This window comes from Glarea lozoyensis, assembly GCF_000409485.1.
Source record: "Glarea lozoyensis ATCC 20868 chromosome Unknown GLAREA11, whole genome shotgun sequence".
NCBI lineage: Eukaryota > Fungi > Ascomycota > Leotiomycetes > Helotiales > Helotiaceae > Glarea > Glarea lozoyensis.
Genome location: NW_007360985.1, coordinates 1,372,171 through 1,395,796, shown reverse-complemented (window position 1 = coordinate 1,395,796; position 23,626 = coordinate 1,372,171). Strand labels below are relative to the sequence as shown.

At 44.8% G+C, this 23,626-nt stretch overlaps 6 protein-coding genes across 6 annotated transcripts; 3 read left to right on the top strand and 3 right to left on the bottom strand.

Annotated features, from left to right (window-relative positions):
• Positions 1–230: 230 nt before the first annotated feature.
• GLAREA_11343 (P-loop containing nucleoside triphosphate hydrolase) lies at positions 231–4,291 on the bottom strand (the record flags this gene model as incomplete). Its single annotated transcript, XM_008079531.1, has 9 exons — positions 231–961; positions 1,018–1,051; positions 1,106–1,323; positions 1,383–1,442; positions 1,498–1,567; positions 1,692–1,801; positions 1,860–2,253; positions 2,316–3,258; positions 3,306–4,291. The coding sequence occupies 9 exons, from the start codon at positions 4,289–4,291 to the stop codon at positions 231–233; spliced, it is 3,546 nt and encodes a 1,181-aa protein (XP_008077722.1).
• Positions 4,292–4,973: 682 nt separating this feature from the next.
• Positions 4,974–7,274, top strand: GLAREA_11342 (uncharacterized protein; the record flags this gene model as incomplete). Its single annotated transcript, XM_008079530.1, has 6 exons — positions 4,974–5,158; positions 5,205–5,544; positions 5,593–5,791; positions 5,859–6,044; positions 6,134–6,298; positions 6,361–7,274. 6 exons carry the CDS (start codon positions 4,974–4,976, stop codon positions 7,272–7,274), a joined length of 1,989 nt encoding a protein of 662 aa, XP_008077721.1.
• Positions 7,275–7,778: 504 nt separating this feature from the next.
• On the bottom strand, positions 7,779–8,213 carry GLAREA_11341 (uncharacterized protein; the record flags this gene model as incomplete). The annotated part of the gene is made up of 3 exons (XM_008079529.1): positions 7,779–7,910; positions 8,024–8,119; positions 8,190–8,213. The coding sequence occupies 3 exons, from the start codon at positions 8,211–8,213 to the stop codon at positions 7,779–7,781; spliced, it is 252 nt and encodes an 83-aa protein (XP_008077720.1).
• Positions 8,214–8,892: 679 nt separating this feature from the next.
• On the top strand, positions 8,893–10,050 carry GLAREA_11340 (NAD(P)-binding Rossmann-fold containing protein; the record flags this gene model as incomplete). Its single annotated transcript, XM_008079528.1, has 4 exons — positions 8,893–8,934; positions 8,992–9,516; positions 9,564–9,911; positions 9,967–10,050. The coding sequence occupies 4 exons, from the start codon at positions 8,893–8,895 to the stop codon at positions 10,048–10,050; spliced, it is 999 nt and encodes a 332-aa protein (XP_008077719.1).
• Positions 10,051–16,799: 6,749 nt separating this feature from the next.
• Positions 16,800–19,078, bottom strand: GLAREA_11339 (C2H2 and C2HC zinc finger; the record flags this gene model as incomplete). Its single annotated transcript, XM_008079527.1, has 5 exons — positions 16,800–17,061; positions 17,115–17,198; positions 17,257–18,786; positions 18,833–18,932; positions 18,979–19,078. The coding sequence occupies 5 exons, from the start codon at positions 19,076–19,078 to the stop codon at positions 16,800–16,802; spliced, it is 2,076 nt and encodes a 691-aa protein (XP_008077718.1).
• Positions 19,079–20,194: 1,116 nt separating this feature from the next.
• On the top strand, positions 20,195–20,476 carry GLAREA_11338 (uncharacterized protein; the record flags this gene model as incomplete). Its single annotated transcript, XM_008079526.1, has 1 exon — positions 20,195–20,476. The coding sequence occupies one exon, from the start codon at positions 20,195–20,197 to the stop codon at positions 20,474–20,476; it is 282 nt and encodes a 93-aa protein (XP_008077717.1).
• Between the last annotated feature and the right edge of the window lie 3,150 nt (positions 20,477–23,626).

The following is a 23,626-nucleotide window of genomic DNA, read 5'->3' as shown; positions in this document are numbered from 1 at the left end:
ATGGGAGGACTTTCGTATTTTCGGGCAAGAGCAACTCAGTAGGTCGTTGTTGCCTACCGCGTACTTCCTTCTGAAGACTTGGCAGTTTTCATCTCCACCTCTATGATGGACAATAGTACGAGCGAAGAGATGTCAGAGACATACTGTGTGCATGTAAGATGAAGCCAAATTTTCAATCAATCAAATAATAGTAACGTTGTTCATGCAACTTCTGATATGCATTCTGATCTTCAAAACTTCTTCCCCAGCTTACCCTTTCCCTTGTCATTTTTCTTCTTCTTCTTCTTATCTTTACTCTTCTTTTTCTTCTCTTTTTGGGAATCACTGGAATCGCTTTCCGAGCCCGACGCCCCGTCGTCTTGTGACACATCCTCTTCGGAGCTAGAACTTGAATCACTGTCCTCTTCCGAGTCAAAGACAGCTCTTTGAGCCGCTTCTGTTTTTGCTTTCTGCATGTTCTCGGCTGCATCATGGGCTCGCAACTGCTCTCTCGCTGCCGCTTTATCCTCAGTAAATCCATGTGTCGCCAGCAAGTATTGATTGAATTCCATAGAAGCCTTCCCGATGATCTTGAAGTGCTTGATATCCATGACTGGTATTGGCGTCTCCCCATCTTTGGCTTTGTCTTTTGCCTTGAATTCTCCCAAAGCTACAGCGGTTTGGAAAGCATTTCTAATCTGTCTCCCGTTCCACTGTAATAGATGGTGATTTTTCTTGACCCATTTGATGATCTTATCGTGATTGAACTCAACTGGAGGAAGCCCGTTTACAACTCTTTCTTCATTGATTGATATCATTCGATTGAGATTTGTCTCCCAGATCTTCAATGCTTGCTTCTTACTTAATTTTGGATAATAGAGCGTTAAATGAAGTCTTGATCGAAATGCATCGTCGATGGCTCCGACCCGATTAGTTGTGAGAAAAAGAATGCCTGAGTAATATTCCAGTATTCGGAGAAATACTGAATTTAATCAGCTTGAACCGAGATATAACTTAGACCGTTCAGGTTAGGCTTACCAGACACTAGCCCATTTCTCTTCACATCCTCCTTCTACATTGATTTTATTAGCATTAGATATCAGGAAATGATCTTGGATTTCCTCACATTTCTTTTGGCCAGAAAGACATCCGCTTCATCGAGCAAGAGAACGCAACCCCATTCATGTGCCAGCTTGAAATGTTTTTCCATGTTCATTTCAACTTGCTCAGGAAGGTAACCAATATCACCTGCCACAGTAAGTCGACGTTTCAATCCCTCGGGGGTGCTATTCTTACCGCAAGTGATTGGATACAAAGGTCGTTGTGTATATGCCGCGACACACTCTAGAAAACTAAATTAGCATCTTGGATGGATGAGGAGAAAAGATCAAATGCTTGTTTACCTGCGGTTGAGGTTTTGCCAACACCTGGAGCTCCGTGAAGGAGAATAATACATCCTCTACCTAGCTCATTAATCAGCAAACGGCCCTTAAAGTTTTGAAGTAAGACTTTTCTTACCTTTTCCTCGCACAAGATCCATGGCGAGTTTTCCTTGAGGTTGGGCTAGATCGAATTTAGAGCCTTTTGCCTTTACTCAAACATCAGCAAGCTATACCAGAATTTTGTGACATACAATGAAGCAGTTTGTCACACGAATACCACTGAATACATTTTCCATGACGTTTCTAGCTCGAATTTGTTAAAAGGCTTACATGTGTCTCTACCATGGCCTGAACCATTTCCCGATGTCCTTTAGGAAGAACGAGATCTTTCCACCCATCTTCCAGCTCCACGGGACTCAACAGGCTAAGATCTAGCATGACTGGTGGATGTTAGCGCCTATCGACATTGATTGAGAAAGTGATTATTTTATAACTTACCCCATTTTCGATGTCTCAATGCAAATGCAGGGGCGACACCTGGAAGCAGCTTCACGAGATCATGTTTTTCCATGAAAGTAGCGATTTTATCGGCGGCATTGTTTTGATCTAGCTTGCTGGGTGCCAAGCCGTCAAAGAAATCTCTCAGCTTTGACTCAATAGTTTTCAGTTGGTTGTACTGGTGAAACAAGAATAGATCTCGATTGTGGATGAGATTGTCACAGATTCCCTTCCGCAAACAGTCAATGCATGCCGGGGAGATCTCGATGGCCTTGCCACCCTCCAGGTAGTACCAAAAAGGTATGGTGGGCGAGAATTTGGGCGCACCATTTTCAAATGACTTCCAGTATTGCTTAAATGCTAATTTAAAGTCGACAATCACAGCGGTGTTAATCTAGAGAAACATCAGAGACTTTGGCATTATGTTGAAGGGACTTGCGAGAAAATCCTGCTTACCTCTTCCCTACTCTTCCCCACAGTGAGCCCATCATAATTCATGTGAGACACTCTCGTTGCCGTCATGAATTTCTTGCCACGTCCCTCCAACATGTTAGAATGATAGTTTGGTATTCTGATGGCCTGTGGAGTTGAATGGGGATCACAAGACAAACTTTTCATACGGTCGTCAAGATAGAATAGCGGGCAAATGTCCAGACTTCTTATTTCCATCTCTTCGTCGAATTGTTTGAAAATAAAAACCTCGGATACGGTCCCATACCTCTCGCCGTTATAGTCTATGTAAAAGCAGTAGACGCAGAGTGGTGTATATGTGGCTCTTGATCGTGCATCAGACTGATCTGCTAAAACCTCGTGAGTGCGGCGAGATTTATTGGAAGCTATCTCCTCGTTATTATACTCATCCATGGTAAGGGAGCCATGTGGGGCTAGTGCTTTTCTAAGGGGTATTCCCCCAGCTTCCGCTGAGACACGATATCCCTGTGGGACATCTCTCGGTACAGAAACGTGCAACTCTTGGGACATAGGTGGGCCAGACGGCCTTCCTGCGGCCTGTTGAGAAGTAGCTTCTCTGCGATTCCCAGACGCATCGTAAGTGTTATATATGGACTCCCCGCCAGTGGAGGGGGCAAAGACAGTATCGCCAGCCTCGAAAAGCATCCATAAGTTCTCGAAGGCTACTTTGTCTTCTTTTCCTGCTCTAATTCTCTTATGTAGATTGATTTGTTTGTCAAAATAACACTCGATGAAAGTCACCACGATCCTAAAGTGCTCCAACTCTTCTGAGAGACTGACACTCAGCCCAACATGCGGTCCCCGAGAAACAGTTCTGGAAGCATCCGTTGTGAAATCATCGTCATTTTTACTGAGCTTGTTAGATTCCTGCGTCACAACATTATCTGCAAAACTAGGCGTCTCGCTCGAGCTGCCCGTCGGCGGAAACCTGCCACGTTGTCAGAGCTTGTCTGGGCAAATCAATGAGGGACTTACCTTATGCCATCTTCAACTCTTGCAATGTGGTCTTTTAAAAGCTTTAACTGGCGTAAAAGTGGCCGAAAAGGCTTTGTGAAGGTCGCTACAAAGTTCTTGGTAGAACGATCGTATGCGATATTCCCAAATTCGGTCTCCAGAAGCGAGATGACTGGCTCCGATGCTATTTTAATAGCTACGATATCAATTTCCTCTTTTGACGGAGCATGCTGATCATTTCGACGGTGTTCACGCGACGTTGTCTGTGGGTAGCCTGGACTGGGATTATAGAGTACCTTTACGATGTACCGAGGCCCACCAAAGGTAGAGAATGAACTTTCACGCGTCATGGTCGTTGATACCGGCAAGCCTTGACTGCTTAGCTCCCAATGAGCATCATAAAATTTGACGGTGAGAATGATATCTGGCCACCTCAAACGTTTTTTCTCTTTTCCATTTTCTGGGCTTTCCGAATCCACGTAGTCATTCGAAGCTACATCGTCGTCGCTTTCGCTCCCTGACGAATATCTGTCAATGCGAGAAGCGAAGTTTTCTAATGCAATGATGCGTTCATCAGTGGCTCGGGTAAAATCAACGAAGCTACTCAAAAGATTCTTTCTAGATTTTTCATAGTCCTCCTGGTAAGATTTCGCGTCATATGAAGCGTCCGGCTCATCATCTGAAAGCGGATCATCTATTTTCGAGTCCCCTATCTCGTCCGATCCTAGATCACTGCGGTCCTCATTTGCAGTGTTTATTGACGCGTGCATACTGTCAATTGTGCTGTTTGATGCTGCTTGGATAGTGCCACTAATCATGCTTGCCGATGTGCCTGGATGTGAGTTGTCTACAGAGGAGCGCTGCGACACAGAGATGGCAACTTTCTCCGTAGTCTTTGAACGATTAGGCGCTGAGACTTCCTCAGAGTTAATTGTATAAGGTGGCTCTGCACTGGCATGATCGGGTGCTTCTTCTGGTGCATGTTGACTCTGGGATGCGGATGCCATTGTTACAAAGCTTGCAATGAATAGGCGAAGAAATGATTTACAAAAAGTCTGTAAACAATCAAAAGTATGTCGTTTAAAATGGGATTTGTAATGTTTGACGCCAGCTCCAACAAGTTGGGGGATACAGTGTGCCTTATGGAAATCCGCGAAGAAGGCTAGAGCCAATCTAACAACATGCAACTTGTAGCAGGGTTCGTACAGGAAGCTGAAAAGTAATAGATCTGTGATACAAAAGAAATGTGAAAGTATTAAAACGCAAGGAGGTCGCTTGTACCATGGGCTGGGTACTGGTCCATAATCGAACATGTTCCGTTTCTAATGTCATGTTTCTACAAAATTCCTTCTGAACAGAATACCTGATCAGAGTGCAGGCAACAGGCACTCCTTGATCTGTAATCCATGATAAGCCACTCTTGGGCGTCAACTTTGTTGAGCCAATTGCGTCGTCTGTCAGATACAACATTATGTTGTACACCCACAGAGTTCTTGAACAGAACTCTGATTGGACTCTTTTGCATCCTCCCGCCCTCACATATAGATTACGAGCAGGCACAACGTTTTGGAGCTGTCGACAAGCGTACATACCAGGCTGTGAGAATAACGAGTGATCCCTTCCATCACCCTCTTAGGAAGTAACAATCTTGTTTTAACAAGCGCTCAAAACATCGCATAACCATTGACAATGACGGAACAGACTTTTGTTTTGCGCTCGAGAGTGTTGAGTAACAGTGCTGCTGAGTTCGTGGAAACCAGGGCAGGACCCGCGATAGCGAACCAAATGATAAGAGCAAACGGCCAGGCTGAAGATATGGCACCAGAATTCGTCAGTGAACTCGATAAATTCTTACCTAAGGAGGATATCCCCGAGTAAGCCTAGACAAGATCGTCGATATTCAGTGCTGAGCAGATCCAGCGATGCAAATATTTACAAATATTCAACTGAACAATTAGAGAGGTTTCAGGACATACTGAATAACTTCTGCGAAACTTTGAAAAGGCAAAAAGTGGACAAAAAGCTTGGCATAGAGCTTAAAGATCCGACAGACTACACTTTTTCTGATGTTCTTTCAATAGCACGTGAATTGTACGACAAAAAAGAAGGGCCGCAGAACACTAAGAGCTGTATGGGTACAATTCGAAGGTGCTTCAGAGCTGCTGAACGACATGAAGGTGCCTTGAAAACGCTTCTGTCGTTTGTTCCAAGCGATGCGTATGGCTCGATGATCTGCGGAGGCTTCACCTTGGTCATGACCGTAATTAATTGCCCTTTTTTTGCTGGAGCAGAAAGCTAATGTTCTCAGGGAATCGTGGCTCATCAAAAGCTGAGGAATGAAATTCAAGCAGCGCTTGCTGACATACCACAAAAGCTGAGCAATGTTCATCGCCTTACTGATCTTCACATGAAATCCTGGCCTCTCAAAACCTGCGCTCATTCGGTACTGCTCGCAATTTTCGTCGTGCTCGAGAAGATTGTAGAGAAATTATCAATGAATGTCAGTGGTAAGCAGACCTTGATCCGTCCCGAAAAGCATAAATTTGGACAAAGAGTCGTTGATAATCAAGTCAGAAAACCTCACTGCCAAACTAAAAGGTCGCGGTAGCGACCTTGAAGACGCGCTCACTTCACTCGATGAGAATATAAACAGATTTCAAATAAAGGTGGAGGTTTGTGCACAACAAAGATTAGGCAGAATCGAGACCAACGGCAACTCAATGAATACAGCATTAGCTTCATTCAAGAAAAGCCTTCAAGGTAAGACATATCAGAGTGACTAGTCTTCGGGAGAGTCGCAATTCAAATAACAATTAAACATGCACTTCTGACTTGTTCTGCGAATGTAGAAATCTCGAGCAGCCAAGAGGAAGTCAAGAAAACGATTGAAAATCAACTAAAGTTTTTAGCGGGGAGAGCCCAGAACCCCCAAGAGAAACTTCAAGCAGAAGTTTGGAATATGATGTACCGCTTTTTTGCTAGTGACCCAGCATTTAATGCAATTGATGGCAAAGGTACGTCACATTTTTTGTACAAGGTCGTGAGCCTGTTGGGATCTAATGCAGTTCCAAAACAGCCAATCAAGACGTAGTCAGCCAAAAGGAAATCAAGAGCTCGTCAAGATCTTTGCTTGACAGAAATCAAGAACTAGTCAGCAAGTGGCAAAAGGCGCTACCAGATTCCAACCACGACTGTGCCTCGTATATCGCAGAATATCTGAAGCACCTGGCAGGTTCAAGTCTTGCTTTGAGAGACAAGGTGCTATTTATAATGCAATCGAATGAGTTATACGAGTGGCTGGCTCAGACACAGTCATGCACTTTGGAGATTGCCGCAGACACACCGCCAGAAGACCTGATGAATCCTATATCAACAGTTACAGCGTTGTTGTCGAAAACAACTTCGCACTCGCAGAAACATCCCGTACTGTCTTTCTTTTGTGGATTGAAAACAAACGACACAAGAGAAGAAGAAGTATCCGGCACATTAGGAATTTTGAGAAGTCTGAACGCGCAACTGTTAGAATTTATCTTGCATAATAGGCAGGCCATCGATCTTGAATTTCTTGCGGACAGAAAGTATGCCCAAACGACAAAACAAAAGAAAAAATCGGCATGGCTACTATTTACGCACTTGCTACAACTATTACCAGATTCTGACGTCGTCTTCATTTTGGTCGATTCGTTTTCTCGAGTCTCAGGGTCAGACGAAGATGGAGAGAAGTTGCTGAGTAGAATTATTGGGCTTGAGGAAGTAGCCAAAAGTCTTATATTCAAGGTTCTAGTCACTGACTTACTGCCAAACTCGGCAATAAGTAAGTTAGAACATATGACACTCCGAGTCCCAGACAACGTCGATGGCGGACAATTTGGTCTTGACGTTGAGCTGCTGCAGCAGGAGAATGCGGTGACATTCCAAAGATTGCTCGAGGAACAAAAGGATGTGGAAAAGGAAAGCTCAAGCTACGAATCTTCTGAAGAGGATTGGTGATCATGCGGGCCACTAGGCGTTGCGATACCACAAAGTGGCTAGAAAAGTAACAAAACCCGCAGTTTATTTCGTCAAATCATCAGTCTGTTAACAACACTTTGTTTAGAGGATTCAAAGTGTTTGCACAGCAAGGATACAAAGTTTCAGGCGTGCAACAACACAGCTGCGATTTATTTTCCACGCGTAAACAAACTGACCCGCAAAGATTTTCGAGCCGCCATCTGCATTCTGCAACCGGGCCTGCCGGAATCTTTCATCAATTTCACTTGAAAGCCGGTATGGAAAGTAGAGGGAATGTACAGCAGCAACATATCACTTGAGGCCTTTGCTTCAGATCTAGTGCTTTCGTAATCATGATCGATTCGGAATCCATAGCCATATAAAGACCAACGCACGAATAACTCCTTATGCACCACTTCCCTTCCTGAGACTCAGCCGTCATTATCTGTGTATTTCCCAAATGCCACAAGTAGAATTCGAAAATGCGATCTAGGGTGGGGTATCTTAAGCAGCAGTTCCCGGAAACTCCTTAGGCCAGCACTTCTCCTTTGGCCAGAGCTTCTGATCGTGGGTTTCGGCGTGGACTTCCAACTGTTTCAAATTGGTGTTGACGATTTCTTTTCGACAGTTTGCGCACTGAATTAAGCACGGGATGTCAGCAGATGTTCAACCAGGGCATTCGCTTGTATCTTGCTATCGTCGCAATTCTCTCCACTCGCGACTGAAGGGTGTTGGATTGAGCAACGTACAAGAGATGTTGGTTTCGGGGCTTTGACAGGTAATCCATTTGCCTTAACAGGCGCGCGCGTTCCAGCAGCCTCTGCCTTCTTGTGATCCCGTTGGACCTGGAAGATATTTTTCGTCAGCTTGCGATCGCGTTTTCTTTCACTTCTCAAGGTTCGCATTAGTACATACCTTCATTTTCTTGGAGACAGGCATCTTGAGGGATGTGTTTGGAAGTAGAGGATGTGAGTTGGTAATGTGGTATGAGATGGAAACAATCCAAACACTGGGGGTGGAGACGAGATAGAAGTCGTCGTGAGGATTTTCCTGGACCCTTAGAATGAGCCCACTAATTTGGTGGGGTCAAAGGTCATGTGACTAACCTCCCAGATGCTCCCAAAGCTGATTATTTTTTACAATAAATTCTTCTACTTGCCCTAAGTGCTAATCCAATTGTGCGAGTTCCAAACTGCAACTCTATTCGGTATGCTCGAGCAGAATCTTATTCACGTAAACCCCCACGTACCAACACAATGTTCGGAGCGTCGTCTTATCCGAGCCACCGACTCTGCTCCTTCAAAGTAAATATGAAGGGGAACATTAAACACCGATACCCTGGCTATGCATCATTTTCAGCCCTTTGTTCAAGGGAAGGAATGGCATCTGGACTGAATGTGGGTCAAAAGTGGCCTGCTTTTGGCCACTCCCCGTGGCCTTCATGAAATAACATCAAATGTGAAAACATGTATAAAGCCTAGGCCCTCGGCCGGTACTCCTATTATCTAACTCATCACTGGCAGTCCAGTCTAGCATTTTCTTTCGCAGCTTTGACCGTCAATCCAAGAATTAGATACGATCTTCGGCTAGCGCACCGATTCCCCGTCACCTCCCAATCATGACAAAGCTCCTTGTTATACTCGGAATCACTGGAAATCAGGTACTTATTACAACTGGCTGATTGTTTTCTATTCCTTCATACTAACGATATTACTAGGGTGGTTCAGTCGCAACTTTCTTCCTGCAAAAACCGGAATGGAAAGTCAGAGGCATAGCCCGTAACGAGAAGTCGGAAGCATGTCTCACCTGGGCCAAGAAAGGCGTAGAGATTGCTCAAGCAGATTTCAATGACCCCGCCACATTGAAAGATGTCTTCGCGGGAGCAACAGCAATCTTTGTCAATACGAACTTCTGGGATCCATTTTACAACCCTGCAATTCAATCGCTTCTCGCTCCTGGTCAAACCATCAACGATTATTGCTTCCAAAAGGAAGTGCAGCAAATGAAGAATATTGCTGATGTAGCAGCCAAAGTTGATGGGTTAGAACGATTGATCGTTAGCGGTCTTTGTGACGCCTCGAAATGGAGCAATGGGAAATACAAGTGGGTTTATCACTTTGATAGTAAAGCAAATGGGATAGACTACTTGAAAGAGACATACCCTGGGTTGAGTAAGAAGATGAGTGTCATTCATATGGGACCATACATGTCTAATTGGAAGGGAAATCTTCGTCTCCGCAAGGTATGTTTCCATCGCACAACAAATTCATGTTGGCTAAAAATTTCCAGGCCGAAGACGGAAGCATCCGCTTAGTCATTATAAAAGGCACTCAGAACTCTCTTCGGCCTCAAATTGATATCAACCGAGATACCGGCTCGCTTGTACATGCAGCGCTTGAAGCCGAACCTGGAAAGAACATAGTTGGAACTGCTGCGAACCTTACATGGCCAGATCAATTCAAGACGTGGTGTGATATGATGGGTCTTCCGTACGGTGGACTTGATGAAATGTCGCTTGAGGAGTATTCGAAACTCGTACCTGTCCCTGGACTTGGGAGAGAAATTGGAGAGATGTGGTTGTTCATGGATGAATTTGGATATACTGGTGGTGAAGAGAATGTGGTACTTCCTGAAGATGTAAGTCACAGAGATTTGAATTCATTTCGGACAGGCATACTAACGAGGTTCGTAGTTGGGGGTTCCTTGTTTGTTGACGAGCTGGGAAGACTATATCAGGCTAGAGGACTGGACGGACGTGCTGGCAAAGTTGAAATAAATGGGTGACTTCAAACGAGAAGATGACTTGGGATTCTGGTGCGACATGCTTCATTTTCTTTTCATCGAGCGATTTGCGAAGCACTTGATTCCAAAATACACATCTTTTATTTCAACGTTACATGTTGCAATAGCGTCTGATCCCTTACTTGTGTGCGATACAGGCGGATATCCCGGCTATGATCCAGGGGACTAGTAATCGCAATCTTCGCCTGGGAAGTTCAAATTGGATAATTTGAACCATACGATATTCTATGCTCTTTTTCAGATACTTGTTTCCTACTCTTCTTTTACACTTTCATTCGTCACTATTTCGGAGTTTCGGTTACTCTATGTTTTACATGTCATCCTTGTTCAATTTATCAAATGAGCTGAGTTCAGTTGAGTTGATAAGGGTATGGGGCTAAATTCATTCGCAACCCCAACTCGTCTAGTTCCTTATTCGATCAACTTCATTTCTTATTTAACCCGTTACCTCCTTTACTACACTTATATTCGAAAGCGTATGTTTTTTCAAGTGAGTTAAGTCGTTTTCACTGTTCTCATCGGACGAAGCCAAAATATACACGGAACTTATAATCAAATTCTTGTTCAGAAAGTCAACCTCACAGAGCCTTCCGAAGAGACCGATAGAATCTCGAAACCCGTCAGGAAAACGCTAGAGTATCGAAGGCCACCACTAAAAGCATCAACGACGTCTTCCCACTTTTTCGGAACCAACCATATTTATTTTTCGTTTCCCCCCATTTGAAGAAAGATAACCAACAGTAGCGAGCTACAATGCTGGTATAATATGGGAAGTGCTGTAGTCGCAATGAATAGAAAGACATTCCTCTTTGCGAATAATCATTTCAACAGTGCATATAATTTTCAAGCCCTTGACGCAAGACCTCGATTCTTTTCGGTCTCGGAACCCAAAAGCCGGGCGTTGGTAATCGGCAGCAAGTTCTTTTTCGGAAGTAAAATACTCTCGAATATTTTGCACTCGAATGACGTCGCTTTTTTGTTTACTCAACTATTCACATATTTGAAGATTTATGAGTAAGTTTTTAACAAATTTCATGGCCGTCGTGTTTTAGCTGGTTTTTAACAGAGCAATGTGATCGCGAAACTCTCGAGTTTGGCTCTCGAAGTTTGTTCACTTGTAAGATGTATTGTTATTTATGCCATCATGTTTTCATTAGTTATGATCGTGACACAGCTGTCGTGTGTGGCATGGCTCGGAGTAATACACAACATCGATGAGAATATGACAGAGCTAAATTTTTCAAACAGAAGAAAAATGGCCGATTATTCTTTACGAGACAGTGACAAGTTCTTGATATATCCAGAGCCTTTTCACCCGACGGCAGCGAAATGAGCGTTCAGAGAGTTTAACTAGGGATATGTGCTCGTATCCTGCAGTCCACTCGATTCGAATCTCGGAACCCCTTCGAACTACTGGAGGTATAATTCTGACTCCGGCCTCAAGAAAAGGAGTCTGCCAATGTAGTGGTGAAGAAGTGGCTAGAGAGTTGGCGTGTACCTGGAAATAACCTTTCAACTGCATCTCTTCGGATGCATTACGAAGTTGCAATGAATCGAAAGCCTCTCGTGCTCGCTCATCCAAACAGTATCTTGGGTTCTATGCTGCGCAGGTTGATTTTTCTCTTTCATGTCTACTGACGAGATTGAGTGCCGCCTCAGAATGGTTTGTTGTTTCGCCTGGACATGGATTGATTGTGACGATGATCACCTGTACAGTGGCACCACGTAAGGATGAGACTTTGTGTGTTTTGAAAGGGTCAATGACTTTGTGACTTCTGATATTGTACGGGTTAACGTTCAGATATGCAAGTTGCTGCGAATTGCGTTATAGTTTTTTCGAAGATATCACTTAACAATGAAGTCTTTCTTCAACAAGTGGTAGAAACAATTCTGTCACATAACAAAACCAAATGTCCGCTTTCTCTGCTGCTACACAATATTTTCTCACATTATAGCTTCTCATCCTCGAGAGGAATTCCACCAACACTCGACTCGTGTACAGTCAAAATCATGAAGTTTTTTTCTGACTCCCTCATACACCGATTTGACAAGTGCTTTTTAAGTTTCTTGGGCAGCTCATTGAGCCATTATTCAAAGCTTCGGTGGAAAGGTGTAGCTTGTGAAGTAGGACTAATTTAGCCACTATATACTAAGAGGACTAGTCTAAATCCGGAAGTCTTATCTTTCCAACCAGTGAAGATAGCTTCGGTGATGAAATTAGCTTCGGCGACAGACCACTCAATAATCATCTCCCTTAGGTGTTACACATTTAATCTCTTATTATACCAGAATCTAAAGAGAATTGGCTTATATAGGCACTAACTAATTGAGGCTACACGCTTGTACGCGCAAAAAGAAACAAGAATCCAAACGCTGCTAAAGTTGAATGAGCTGCTCTTGTTTCTCTATTGTAGAATTTACGTATTCAATATTAAGTTTATAGCACACGGTGGAATGATTTCCAAGGAGTGTCGAGAGTCAAATTTGGGACAGGAAGGAAGGAACTTGATTCTGAATCTCAAGTTCCACCTTGAAATGCAACATCAGAAACCTAGCACTAATTATACATCCTTACACAACCGCCATTTGAATTCAGTATCCAGAAAATATCCCAAATCTTTTATCTTGAAACTAAATTCCTCTATATCCGGAAGATTCACGTCCCCCTGCCCTCTCATGACCCAAATCCACGTAAAAATAAATCCAGAACCTAGCCCAGACATTTCCCTGACCCGATATCAACCATCACTCCAACACATTTATATCTCAAACATGCCTAGAATAGCAGGCAAGAATAAATGGCGCTTTGACGGTAGTTGGTGTGTTAGCTGTGTTATATTGAGTTGTGTATAACGCATTATCCGCAGACGTTCTATGTATTTTAAGTTTAATATAGTAAAATTTTAGCTACAGACTAATGGAAAATCTGTATAATAAGGTCGAAAGTCGAGAAATCGCTAGTAAAAATATATTCGGTGACAGTGAAGCAGATAATCTCAGAACTGGCCCCGAAGATAGTTCGGCTAAATGTATCGGCAATCCGATTTTTGCTACCCTCAATATACTTAATAGTGATAGACAATACTCTCAACTCGGCAACCCAACGAGCATAAATGCCTTTTTGGTGGTCTGAGTCCATGAATTAAACTAAGGGTGCGTGATCTGTGAAGATAGTATGATTGAGAGGGCCTCGAAACATGTGTTATGCTGCATTTTACGCCTCACATAAATTAATTTTCTACAACGCAATCATCCGTCCGAATTTAGCTAGTTAAACTAAGTTACAAATTATCCACCGTTGCCCCGAAGTTCTTCTTCGGATAGCTCTACGAAGTGGAATCAATCGAATGAAAACTAAAACTTATATATCAATAAAGCAGGATGCTGCCTCAAGTATATTAAGCCTGACTTTTGTAGCCTATTTTGAGACCTCAAATTTTCCAGCCTCAAGAATCTTCGAACAACTAAAAGACTCGACTAATAAGTCGACCCTCGAATGACCCAAGGATGTTAAAGATTATTCGCTGGGTTTACATCCGGTTCTCAAAATCCAAATACTGTGCAAACAATCCCAGAAAAAATCTAACAAACTTCAACACCCGTTTTCGCACAAGTATTTAAAAGAGACACTCCCCAAGATAGCATGGCATTATAAAAACAGGCTTTCCAACCCTTAGTCCAAACTCCAACATACAAAACAACATCTTAGAATGGGACGTATTGTCGCTAGCAGGAGTCTTCAAGTCAAGGGTACCAGGGTTTTCCCGTTAATTCAAACGTGTTACTTACTGTCGTGATTGAATTTCGACTCGGATAAGTCCATAACGCTCAAACCTCCATGAAATGTCAAATCGGTAATGAAACTTTCCACGGCGACAACATTATTATATATCTCTCTTGTAAAGGTTTATAGGAGGTACGTTTCAATTTAAATTGAATTATGATTATAAGAGTCTTAGGCGTTAGTAGTTGTGATAATGCAAAAGAGATTAAGTGTACGTAATTTTGTCTACTCTAGTATATCTATAGTTCGATCTCCTTTAGTGAGTTTTCGCATTTTTAATATAATATACTATTTTTAAGAAGTAGAGGTTCTATAAGTCCTTAGATATCTAAGCTTAAAACAAAGAACAATGATTTGTTAGTACTATTATAGAGTAGAGATAAATTACTCTTACGTAAGATCGGAGCTTTCGTAAGCGTTATCCTTTAACTAAATTTATATTTAATATTTTCTACTTCTAGTTAACGACTCTAGAAATTCTATATTTCTTTAATTTTCATTTCATATAACGTATATCATACTCTTATCGAACTCTTAAATAAACTCTCCACGTGAAAATGTCAAATACACTACCGTATACAAAGTCCCCCTTCTCTCTCAGTAAGCGCAACTTCTTATCGAAACACGCTTTTCTATACGGACAATATCATTCAAACCCGATGGTAAAGGACCACATTCAAATGTGGCTTTCTCTATAAGAATTATGTCAAAAGGGTAACATGACTCAATAACACTCTATTCTACAATATCTATTGCCCCCGGTAATCGTATTAACTTACTATAATCCCCACCTCTCTTCTGCTACTAGCCACTAATCGGCAACAGCATCTTTTTCGGCAACAAATGCTCCCTGCTATTTCCATACGATTTCCTTAACTCTTGATTTTTGCAAATGAGACATTTCAGCTAAAGGACATACTCCCAGCAGTATTGCTTGGCAATATTAGTATCGAGGTTTATCCTCTATTTCAAGCAGCTCCGAAAGAAGCAACGAGACATTTAAATTTTACACTAAACACTTAGACACCTTTTACACAGCACCTTGAACCCCGCCCTTCTAAACCTACACACTCACCCCCAAGACCTCGTCCTAAACCTATCCTACCCCTCCCGAGCACAAAACAACACGATCCACAGAAATCCATCGAATAGGGATAGATTAGTAATGTACGGGAGATGATTGGATGATTTAAGGACGGGTACCTAATAAGCGAGGAAGGAGAGGAGAGGGGAAAGAGGTATAATGATTTAATATCTGAGATGTAATTATTAAATCTATTATATCTCTATCCTAACTAAATATCCCCCTTAGCTTTCTTCTCCCACAACACAAAAGCTCCAAAAATCCACCTTCCCCCTCCCCCTTCCCCCTTCCCCCTTCCCCTCCTAATCCCATAACAAACCCCCCCTCCCCCGCTCTAACACAATAAACCGAGTTCCGGCCGGAAGCGCTGAAAATATATAGCGAGTTAATAATTTACACTTCGTTTATAGTTCTAGGTTATATCCTCCTTTACTGAGCCTAATAGAATATGATGTGTTTGGAGTTTAACGTTCGTTTCGAACTTTAATAATATAAGATGACGAAATGAAATGGTAGTACTCATCTTTTCGGCGACAGGACCCAACACCCCTGCTTCGACCATTCAAAAATAAAGTAAGAGGGCGATATTTCTCTGAAAACCCTATACACATTCTATCCCCTCCTATCCTCTCACCCTCCCTACACACAAAAACCCCACAACCCCTCACACACACCATCAAAGAATTCATGAAAATTGGGGATACCCAGATTCCATCAACAACCCTAGAATGATATAAACACCCACCACCTCAAATCACACCTCAAATCACATATCGTATAATTCCACAAAGATATTATTCACACTTTCAACTTAGCCAGGAAGAAAGGACATGATTCTAGAGTGCGATCTTTCAATCTAGATTATTATTAATTTTTTTTATAGATAAAGTTGTTGAAATTTCCAACTTATTATCCCAATATCCTCTAACTTAACTTCGTAGTCCTAACATCACATCACATCACAGCACCGCACACCACCTATCCAATCCCGGCCCCAATCAAGAATAAATTAACGTCTTTTCTCATTTCAATAATTGTGGTTTTAGATATTTTACTGAACATCTACTACCCCTCACCAAACAACACAAATCACAACACCTCACTACACCTCATACATCTCACACCTCACACCTCACACCTCACACATCACAACAACTCATACAACTCTCAGCTCACGTCACACCTCACACCTCATTTCACATCACAACACCAAAAAAAGGTAGGACTCAAAGCAATTTGAACAATCTTTCATATTTATTTATACAAACAAGGGAATTCCCATCCCTTCCCATCTAATTCCATTCCAACTCAACAAGCAGCAGCAGCAGCAGCAGCAGCAGCAGCTCAACCCCATCCACTCTCAGGGGAGCACACTACATGCCATCCACCCACAAAATCTAACTTTGAACCTCTTCAACCCACACCACAACGCTATATAAACCCCCCTCACATTCCAACCAAAAGGATTAAAAAACCAAAACCAAAGAACAAATTCCAAGCAAGTCCCCTCTCATAAACGTCATCAACCAAAATCCTACGCTTTCCAATCCAATCCAAAAACAGCCAACCCACCCCTCACACCATCCAATCGCAACCCCCTAGATATCCGCCTCAAAACATAAGAGATCCAAAAACAACACACATGTACTGCGCGGGTCATGACACACACAAAATGGGTATCAGACATGACAACAAAATAAAAAAAAAGTATCCGGCAAGGCTATGCTATGCAAAAAAAGGTTCATATTAACAAAAAAGTCGGCTGATGGATCAACCAAAAAGTGACCAAAGTGGTCCAGAAAGAAGTGAAGGAATTGAAGACTTTTGTGTTTGTCGCAGAGAATTGGAGGGGATTCTATATCGGCTGTTGCATGAGATGTTGTGCGTTGATGAGTTGACTAGGTGTTGCCATGCCGGTACCTGGCATGTTCATGGCCATGGATTGAAGTCCACTGAAGCTTTGTGACATGCTTGTTGGAAGGTATCCATTCTCGGAGTTTGGTGAGGCTTCTTCGAGGGAACCGAGGTTGTCTTCGCCTTCGTACTCTTCTTCTTCACCAGAGTATGGACCATATGGTCCATCTGAACCATCACCACGATCGTGTGTTCTACGATGTCTAGCGGAAGTCAGTAATGAAATCTAAAAGTGCAATGTGATGAAGGGACGTACTGTGCAAGGTTATCGGATCGGGAGAATGCTTTGTTGCAGTGAGGGCAGATGTAGGGTCTTTCTTGTGTATGTGTTCTCACGTGTCTGGAGGGGTAACAAGTCAGCGGCGTAATGGAGCCGGTAAAAAAGAAATAAACCATACCTTTTAAGATGTTCTAAACGCTTGAAGAGACGACCACAAGTTGGGATTGGGCAAGAATGTGACTTTTGGGGATAAGGACCAAGTTCCATCATGGTAGCACTTCGGGCTCTTCTGACGACACCATTTTGTCCTTGCATATGTCTTCGCTGGGGAGAGTCATGGATGGATCCATCTCCAGAAAGATCCTCATTTGACATGTGACTGAAATCAGTCTGTAATGACATTGGGTTCATGGCTGGGCTGTCTTCGATGGTGGAAAGTGGGGTTCCATGTCTTGACATCTCAAGGAGGTCCTTGTGTTGCTGGGACATTTGTTGGATCTGACTGCTGTAGCTCAATCCAGGTGGAGAATTGTTTCCAGACTCATCACCCTCAGCGACTGGCCCTACTGAGGTCGAGACAGATCTTCTCAGATCTGATGGTCGGTGGGCGGTGTGCTGTTGATGGTTGGCAGCGGTGGCAGCGACGATTGCAGCAACTCCTGGTGGAATTGATGAACGTCTCCGTCTTTGCTTGTATGTTGGGGATCCTTCAATGACTGAGTAGACATTGTTTGAAGCGTATCCTCGTCCTTGGGAGAATTGTGGTCCGGCGAGGTTTGATGGAGGAAGCTGCATCATTCCGTGAAGACCATTGACACCACCCATGTGATCTGGGATTGCGGTGTACAAACCAGTCTCTTCGTTGGCAATGTATGCTGGCTCAGCACCCATTCCGAGAGCTTGTTGTGGTGGGGTGATTGGTTCAAATGAGATACCACGGTTGCTGTAATCCTCATAATGCGATGATACGAAAGATGGAGCTGGAGAGTACTCGAGACCATAAGCGGGCATTGAAGAGTGACGCTGATGTGTCTGGGTGATTGGGACACCATTCTGGTTGTATTGAACGCGACCGAAATCAGCCTCTCTCTTTACCACCTGCTGTGCCATGCTTGGTGCCATCTGTGGAGCCATTGTCATCTGCTGATAAGCCATTGGGTGGATTTCCTCTGGCATCTGCTGCATCTGTTGTGGCATCATCTGAGGAGGTGGCATGGAGTCAATTGCTCGCATTACTGGGGATGTTGATTGTGACTGAGCTTGAGAAAAAGAAGGTTGTTGGGCGGAAAAGGATGAAGTGTTGGCTTGTTGAGCTTTGGTGAGTTGCTCGAAGAGTGATTGGGAGGAATCGAATTCAAAGGACAAAGCCGGTTCGTTGACCGCCATCGTTGTAGCCTCTTGTCCCATCTTCTCCCTCTTCAAATCTCTTTCGAGAGCATCGAGGAAGAGTCTATCATGTGGAACGCTATACCAATAAAAGACCTTTTGCTTCTTTTGTGTTCGAATGCAGTTGTTCTTGTATAGGAAATCGAGAAAAGCAGACTTTGGCTCTTCCAACGAGGCATCGGTGCCAGACTTTAGGTTTCGCAGATCCGAAAAGATACCCTCCTCGAATTTCTTGGAGTTCTTGACCGGTCGACCAAAGGCTTGGAATCTGAAGGAAAGGCATCGTACGATATCGGTACCGGAGATGTGAAAGAGGTTATTCCTGGATGTGTTAGCAGGGTCCATAGCTCATGATAATCATAACTCACCATAACACGCAGGAAACGTATTCACCAGTTGGGAGAAGGAACCGTCGGATGTACTGGTCTTGCGTCCAGTCAACGGGAGCTGATATTAAGAAATATTTAACTAGACATCGTTAGCATTGTCGATCAGGCGATCAGAAGCGACATACGATTATCGACCTGCTGTAACGCAACTTGTGCATCTTGTGGGAGACTCTGCTGCGCTTCACTGCTCAACATGAAGGTCTCTGGTTTTTGTGGCGGAGCCATCGTGGCATGATGTTGCGAATACATCATATGCGCCATTCAATGGAAGGCGTCGAAACAATCGCAGTCGTATGTGACGGAATTCCAATCACGTCGGAGGCCGATTGAAACAACTAAGGTGCGCACCCGGATGAGAAATTATGGTATACGATCCGATGTTGATGCCTCGGGTCGGATGGCGACGACGATGAAGCAGAGGTGACGGGCGACGGTAAAAGGGACGATGAAGCGAGCGATGTGATATGTGACTCTAGGTGTCGTAAGGAGCCTGCTCCGATCAAAAATGCAATGGCAGATGGAACGGTTAATGTTCGAGAACGAGGAGTTTCGAGGCCAGCAGGAACTCGACTCGGAAGATGGATGCAAAGAACCGGCTTCTGCGGTGGGCGAGGAAGATGATTATTAGAGTCGGCTCGTCGAAGAAGAAGAGCGTAAGGCGACCGAACGAAGGATAGAATCACTGTTTTGATGGTGGTGTGGTGATGGGCAAATTGAGGACTCAAGCCGTGCAACGCGTGTCGTGTTTGGAGCGACGGGGTGGTCTACCAGCGGATCGTGGGTGTTGTTGATCTGATCTATCGTGTCGGGGGGGGTTCGAACAGGTCGCGCGAACAGTAAAGGGAACCTGGCTTCTGGGATGAGCGACGATGAAGCTTTCGAGGTACGGACCTGCGACAAGAAAGAGAGCGTAAAGTGCAAAGTGTGAGAAGCGTTTTGAAAAGCGGAACAAGGGGAGATTTAAGAGGAGAGCAGCTCTGAAGGGGTGGGCAAGCGGTGGTAAGCGGGTGGTAGGTGTGGGAGGGTTCTGGGTGGAGTCGTGGATGGGCCGATGGGAGGGTGGAGGGGTCGTGGTGGAAGTTGGTGGTTGAACAGCGGGAGCGAAGCGTGGGCGGAGGTTCTGTGGTTCTTTGGTGCAGGAAGCGAAGAACAGCAGGGAGGGAAGAGCATGCCTGGACCGTGAGGGAGCGCGGCTGCTGGTGATGTGGATGGGCAAGACGAAGAGCTGGGGAGGGACAGGGGCCGGAGGGACAGCAGCCAGGACTCTGCACAGGGATCAATTCTCTCTGCTGCCAGGCCAGGCGAGCCCGACCCCTGGTGGTGATGGATGGGATAATAATTATGCCCGCACGCAATGTTTCGACGGATCGCCCTCAGGAACAATGCTGCCTCGATTGGGCTGTTATCATTGCATCTGTACGAGTGAGCAGAGGGAGTCGTGAGGTTGGACACAGGGAGGATGGACGAAGAGTATCAGTTCTTTTGCTAGGGGCCAAAGAGTGGAAGCGTGGCAGAGACAGCGTGCAGGTCTCGGAGAGGATCGAAATCGCTACAAGTGGAGAGAGTAAGGCAGAATGGGCCGCCTTCATTGGGCCATTCCAACGACAGCAAGGACGTCTTTGATGCTGGTGAAAGGGGATGGAAATGATATCTGCGGTCCGTGGAGAAACTAAACGCTTTGGGGATACAGTAGAATCACAATTGCTGTCCATTTCAACGAGCACAGAGCCCTTCTGTCCTGATTCTATCCTAGACCCCTTGTGAAGAGGTATCCAGCAACGGGGATCATAATTAGAAAATTTCTCGCTTGCTGGAGATCAGGAGACGGACGGCGCCGAGTGACCAAATTGGACCTGTAACACTCAACAATGTTTACTCATGAACGATACAAAGGTACAAAAAGCTGACTGAATCCGCGATCAAGGACTCCGAAATAGCCATCTCAGCAAACATCAGCTTTCTCAAACCAGAATTAATCAACCCGACAGCCTTATGCCCCTTCTACCCCGTGTATCTGCGGCGAGAGGGCAGCAGGATCAGAGGACGGGGAAATGTCATACTTTAGAGTAGGATGCTTCTTGAGCCTTCTCGGGGAATCTCCATCGTTTGTTGCTCCTGCGGTCGTTGTTGTTGTTGTTTTCCCAGCCGGAAGCGGAAAAGGGGAGCGTACGTGCGTTGCGCTCGTTCTTCTGTACAACTCAGATCGCTTCTTTGCGAATACTTTTGGGGGCTTGGGACAGCCGTGCTACGGGAGTACCTGACCTGATCCTCTTGCTCGTACCGTCTGCACAATCTTCACATTTCCCAGATACAAAGGCTGTGCAAAGCAGCATAAAAGGGTAGCGAGTATTCCATCGTGACAATTCGAATAGCTCATCCACTCACAACCGCGCTGTACGCCTCGCGTGCTGCATCTTCACTGGCAACAGATGATTCGGTTGTCACTTTTCTGCAGTTGTCCCGATGGGCGCAAAGACTGGGTGAGCCAGCGCCGAATCGACATCCATGTCTTGGGGCGGGTGGATTCTGATGCAACGCTCTCATCCAATCACCACCATCCACCAAGCCGAAACACGCGCCCAACTAGGAAGTCGACGGATTGAAAATATCTCAAACACGACGGCAGAAGAAGCCTCTGGCCAGGGTGACAGGTGCCAAGAGGAGGGAAACGTATGCTGGCCAGACGAATGAGGCATGAATATCGCATCGTCGACTTGTCGTTGGCAGAGGTGTGGAGGGGCTGGTGAGCTCGAAGCGAGGGGTCTGCTTGTGCTGCTAGCTCGTGATGAGTAAAGATGGAGTTACTTTTGACTGCCGTAAGGCTACGAGTGATCGTGAGGTTTGTACGTGTATCAGAATCGATATAGTATTCGTTTAGTCGTTAGTACTTTCAAAAGGCATTCAAGCCAGCCTGTCCGGACGTGATCCTACTGCCAGCTGTCTGTGGAAGCGAGAATAGGAGCCCAAGATATCAGCTCACCAGCAGAACCGAATTGCTGCTCGAGACGAGTGCGATTCATCATCGGGTACCAGTAGATAAAGCTGATCTAAGGTGGTGGCTGCGAACGAGAAGAATCCCTTTCTTCTAGTTGTAGTATCTTACGGTCTTGATTCGAATACTATCTGCAATCGCATTTACAATGCTAGTCATTTGCTCGTGCTTGTGGTATTTTCGTCTCTTCCCTTTCTTCTCAAACAGCGGTGGGATCTCGGCTGCCTACGCGAGATTTGATGGCGACCAAAGTCAATGTATCTTTGTACCGTTGGCGAAGAGGAGCATCACCACCACAATTAGTTCCCCGATGGTACCTTACATATGTCAGCTCAACCGCAAGTTAGTTCACTCATCCCGCGCCGTGCCATTGTGCATTGCTTTCCCCACATTAACATACTTTGCGTGCACAATTGAGAAATGCGTGCAGCTGGTAATTACGCTCGGGCACACAACTGTCCGAGTAGGGAAGAGAAATGAGAACCCACACCGGAGGGGACGGACCTCAATCGGAATTAGGAAATCAGGTCCCTCCCTGAGAACCACGGGGAAAGATCAGAAAGAGGCAAGATCAAAGACCGCGGAGGAAAATGTCAGTTGCACTTCCTCGCATTTCCCCGAGTCGTGAGTGGTCGAGATGCTCAGCGATTTTAGTCAAAGCATACACGATTGTTGGGTCGACCGCTCAAGCGACGCTGCTGTTATGCCTTGATATGACCGCTGTTATGATCCTCAAAACTTTCGTGGTCAACAGGCTATTTCCTGGCTGGACCCAGCTGCGAATCGATGCGGATATGGCTTCGAGAATGCTCAATGGCGGGGTGGAGCTGTCGTATGAGCGAGGATGTTGCTGATATGACCCTATCGCCAATGGTGATTTGTGAGGAAAAGGCATCCAGTTACAGCCTTGAATTGACAGCTGTGCTGCCAGCTTTGCTTCTCCAAGTCAACCTGATATCAACGACTTCGCCTGCGCCGTCTGCTCAAGCTGCATCAAATCTTCCGTACGCCCCCAAGTACATGACAAAGCTCCGTAGCTGGCACCACATCTCCATCTTCACTCACAAGTCCCGAATCCCAAATCACTTCGCCTTGTCCCACAACACACCGACGGTATGTCGTCAACATCAGAAACCTGCCAGGTCGTGCATATCGAAGTCGAAATCGAGTCCAGAATCCAGAATCCAGGTCAGGTCCCGTCCGCGCTGCCGTGATATTCCATGTCCTGTCGTCCGCCATGAGCGGGAGTTGAGAAATCGCATTAATTTGAAACGCCGCTGAGGCCTGTAGGGCAGAACTCGGCTTGCTTCAGAAGTTGCTAGGCTGTGGCCGATCCCCGCCCTTGCAGCAGCACCACGCATCTGCACACCGCTTTGGTCGTTGGGACCTCGAAAACAAGACGGCTGCAAAAGAAAACATGTTCATCACAAGTTGAGATTATGCAAGTTGAGTGCTTGAAACTAGTTCCTTCGAGAATGCATAATCATTGTTTACTCTTCTATTGGTGAACCAAGATATCGCGAGGAACGAATAGGAAAATTCGTTTGCTGGCAATTTGGAGGCGCAATGGTTTTCCAGCTTACGAGACGCTCCTTTTCGCTGGGAGATGTCAACGACAAGTTCAGCTCGAGGCTACACCTTGCTCGCTATCAACTTTACTTCTTTTGTTACTAACATTCGACCTCAATTTACGGCATGATCACAATTGTGATGAAATGTCAGATCTATCTCTGGTTGGATTGGTCATTTGCATGACTTCCATCATTTTCAATGCATGATGT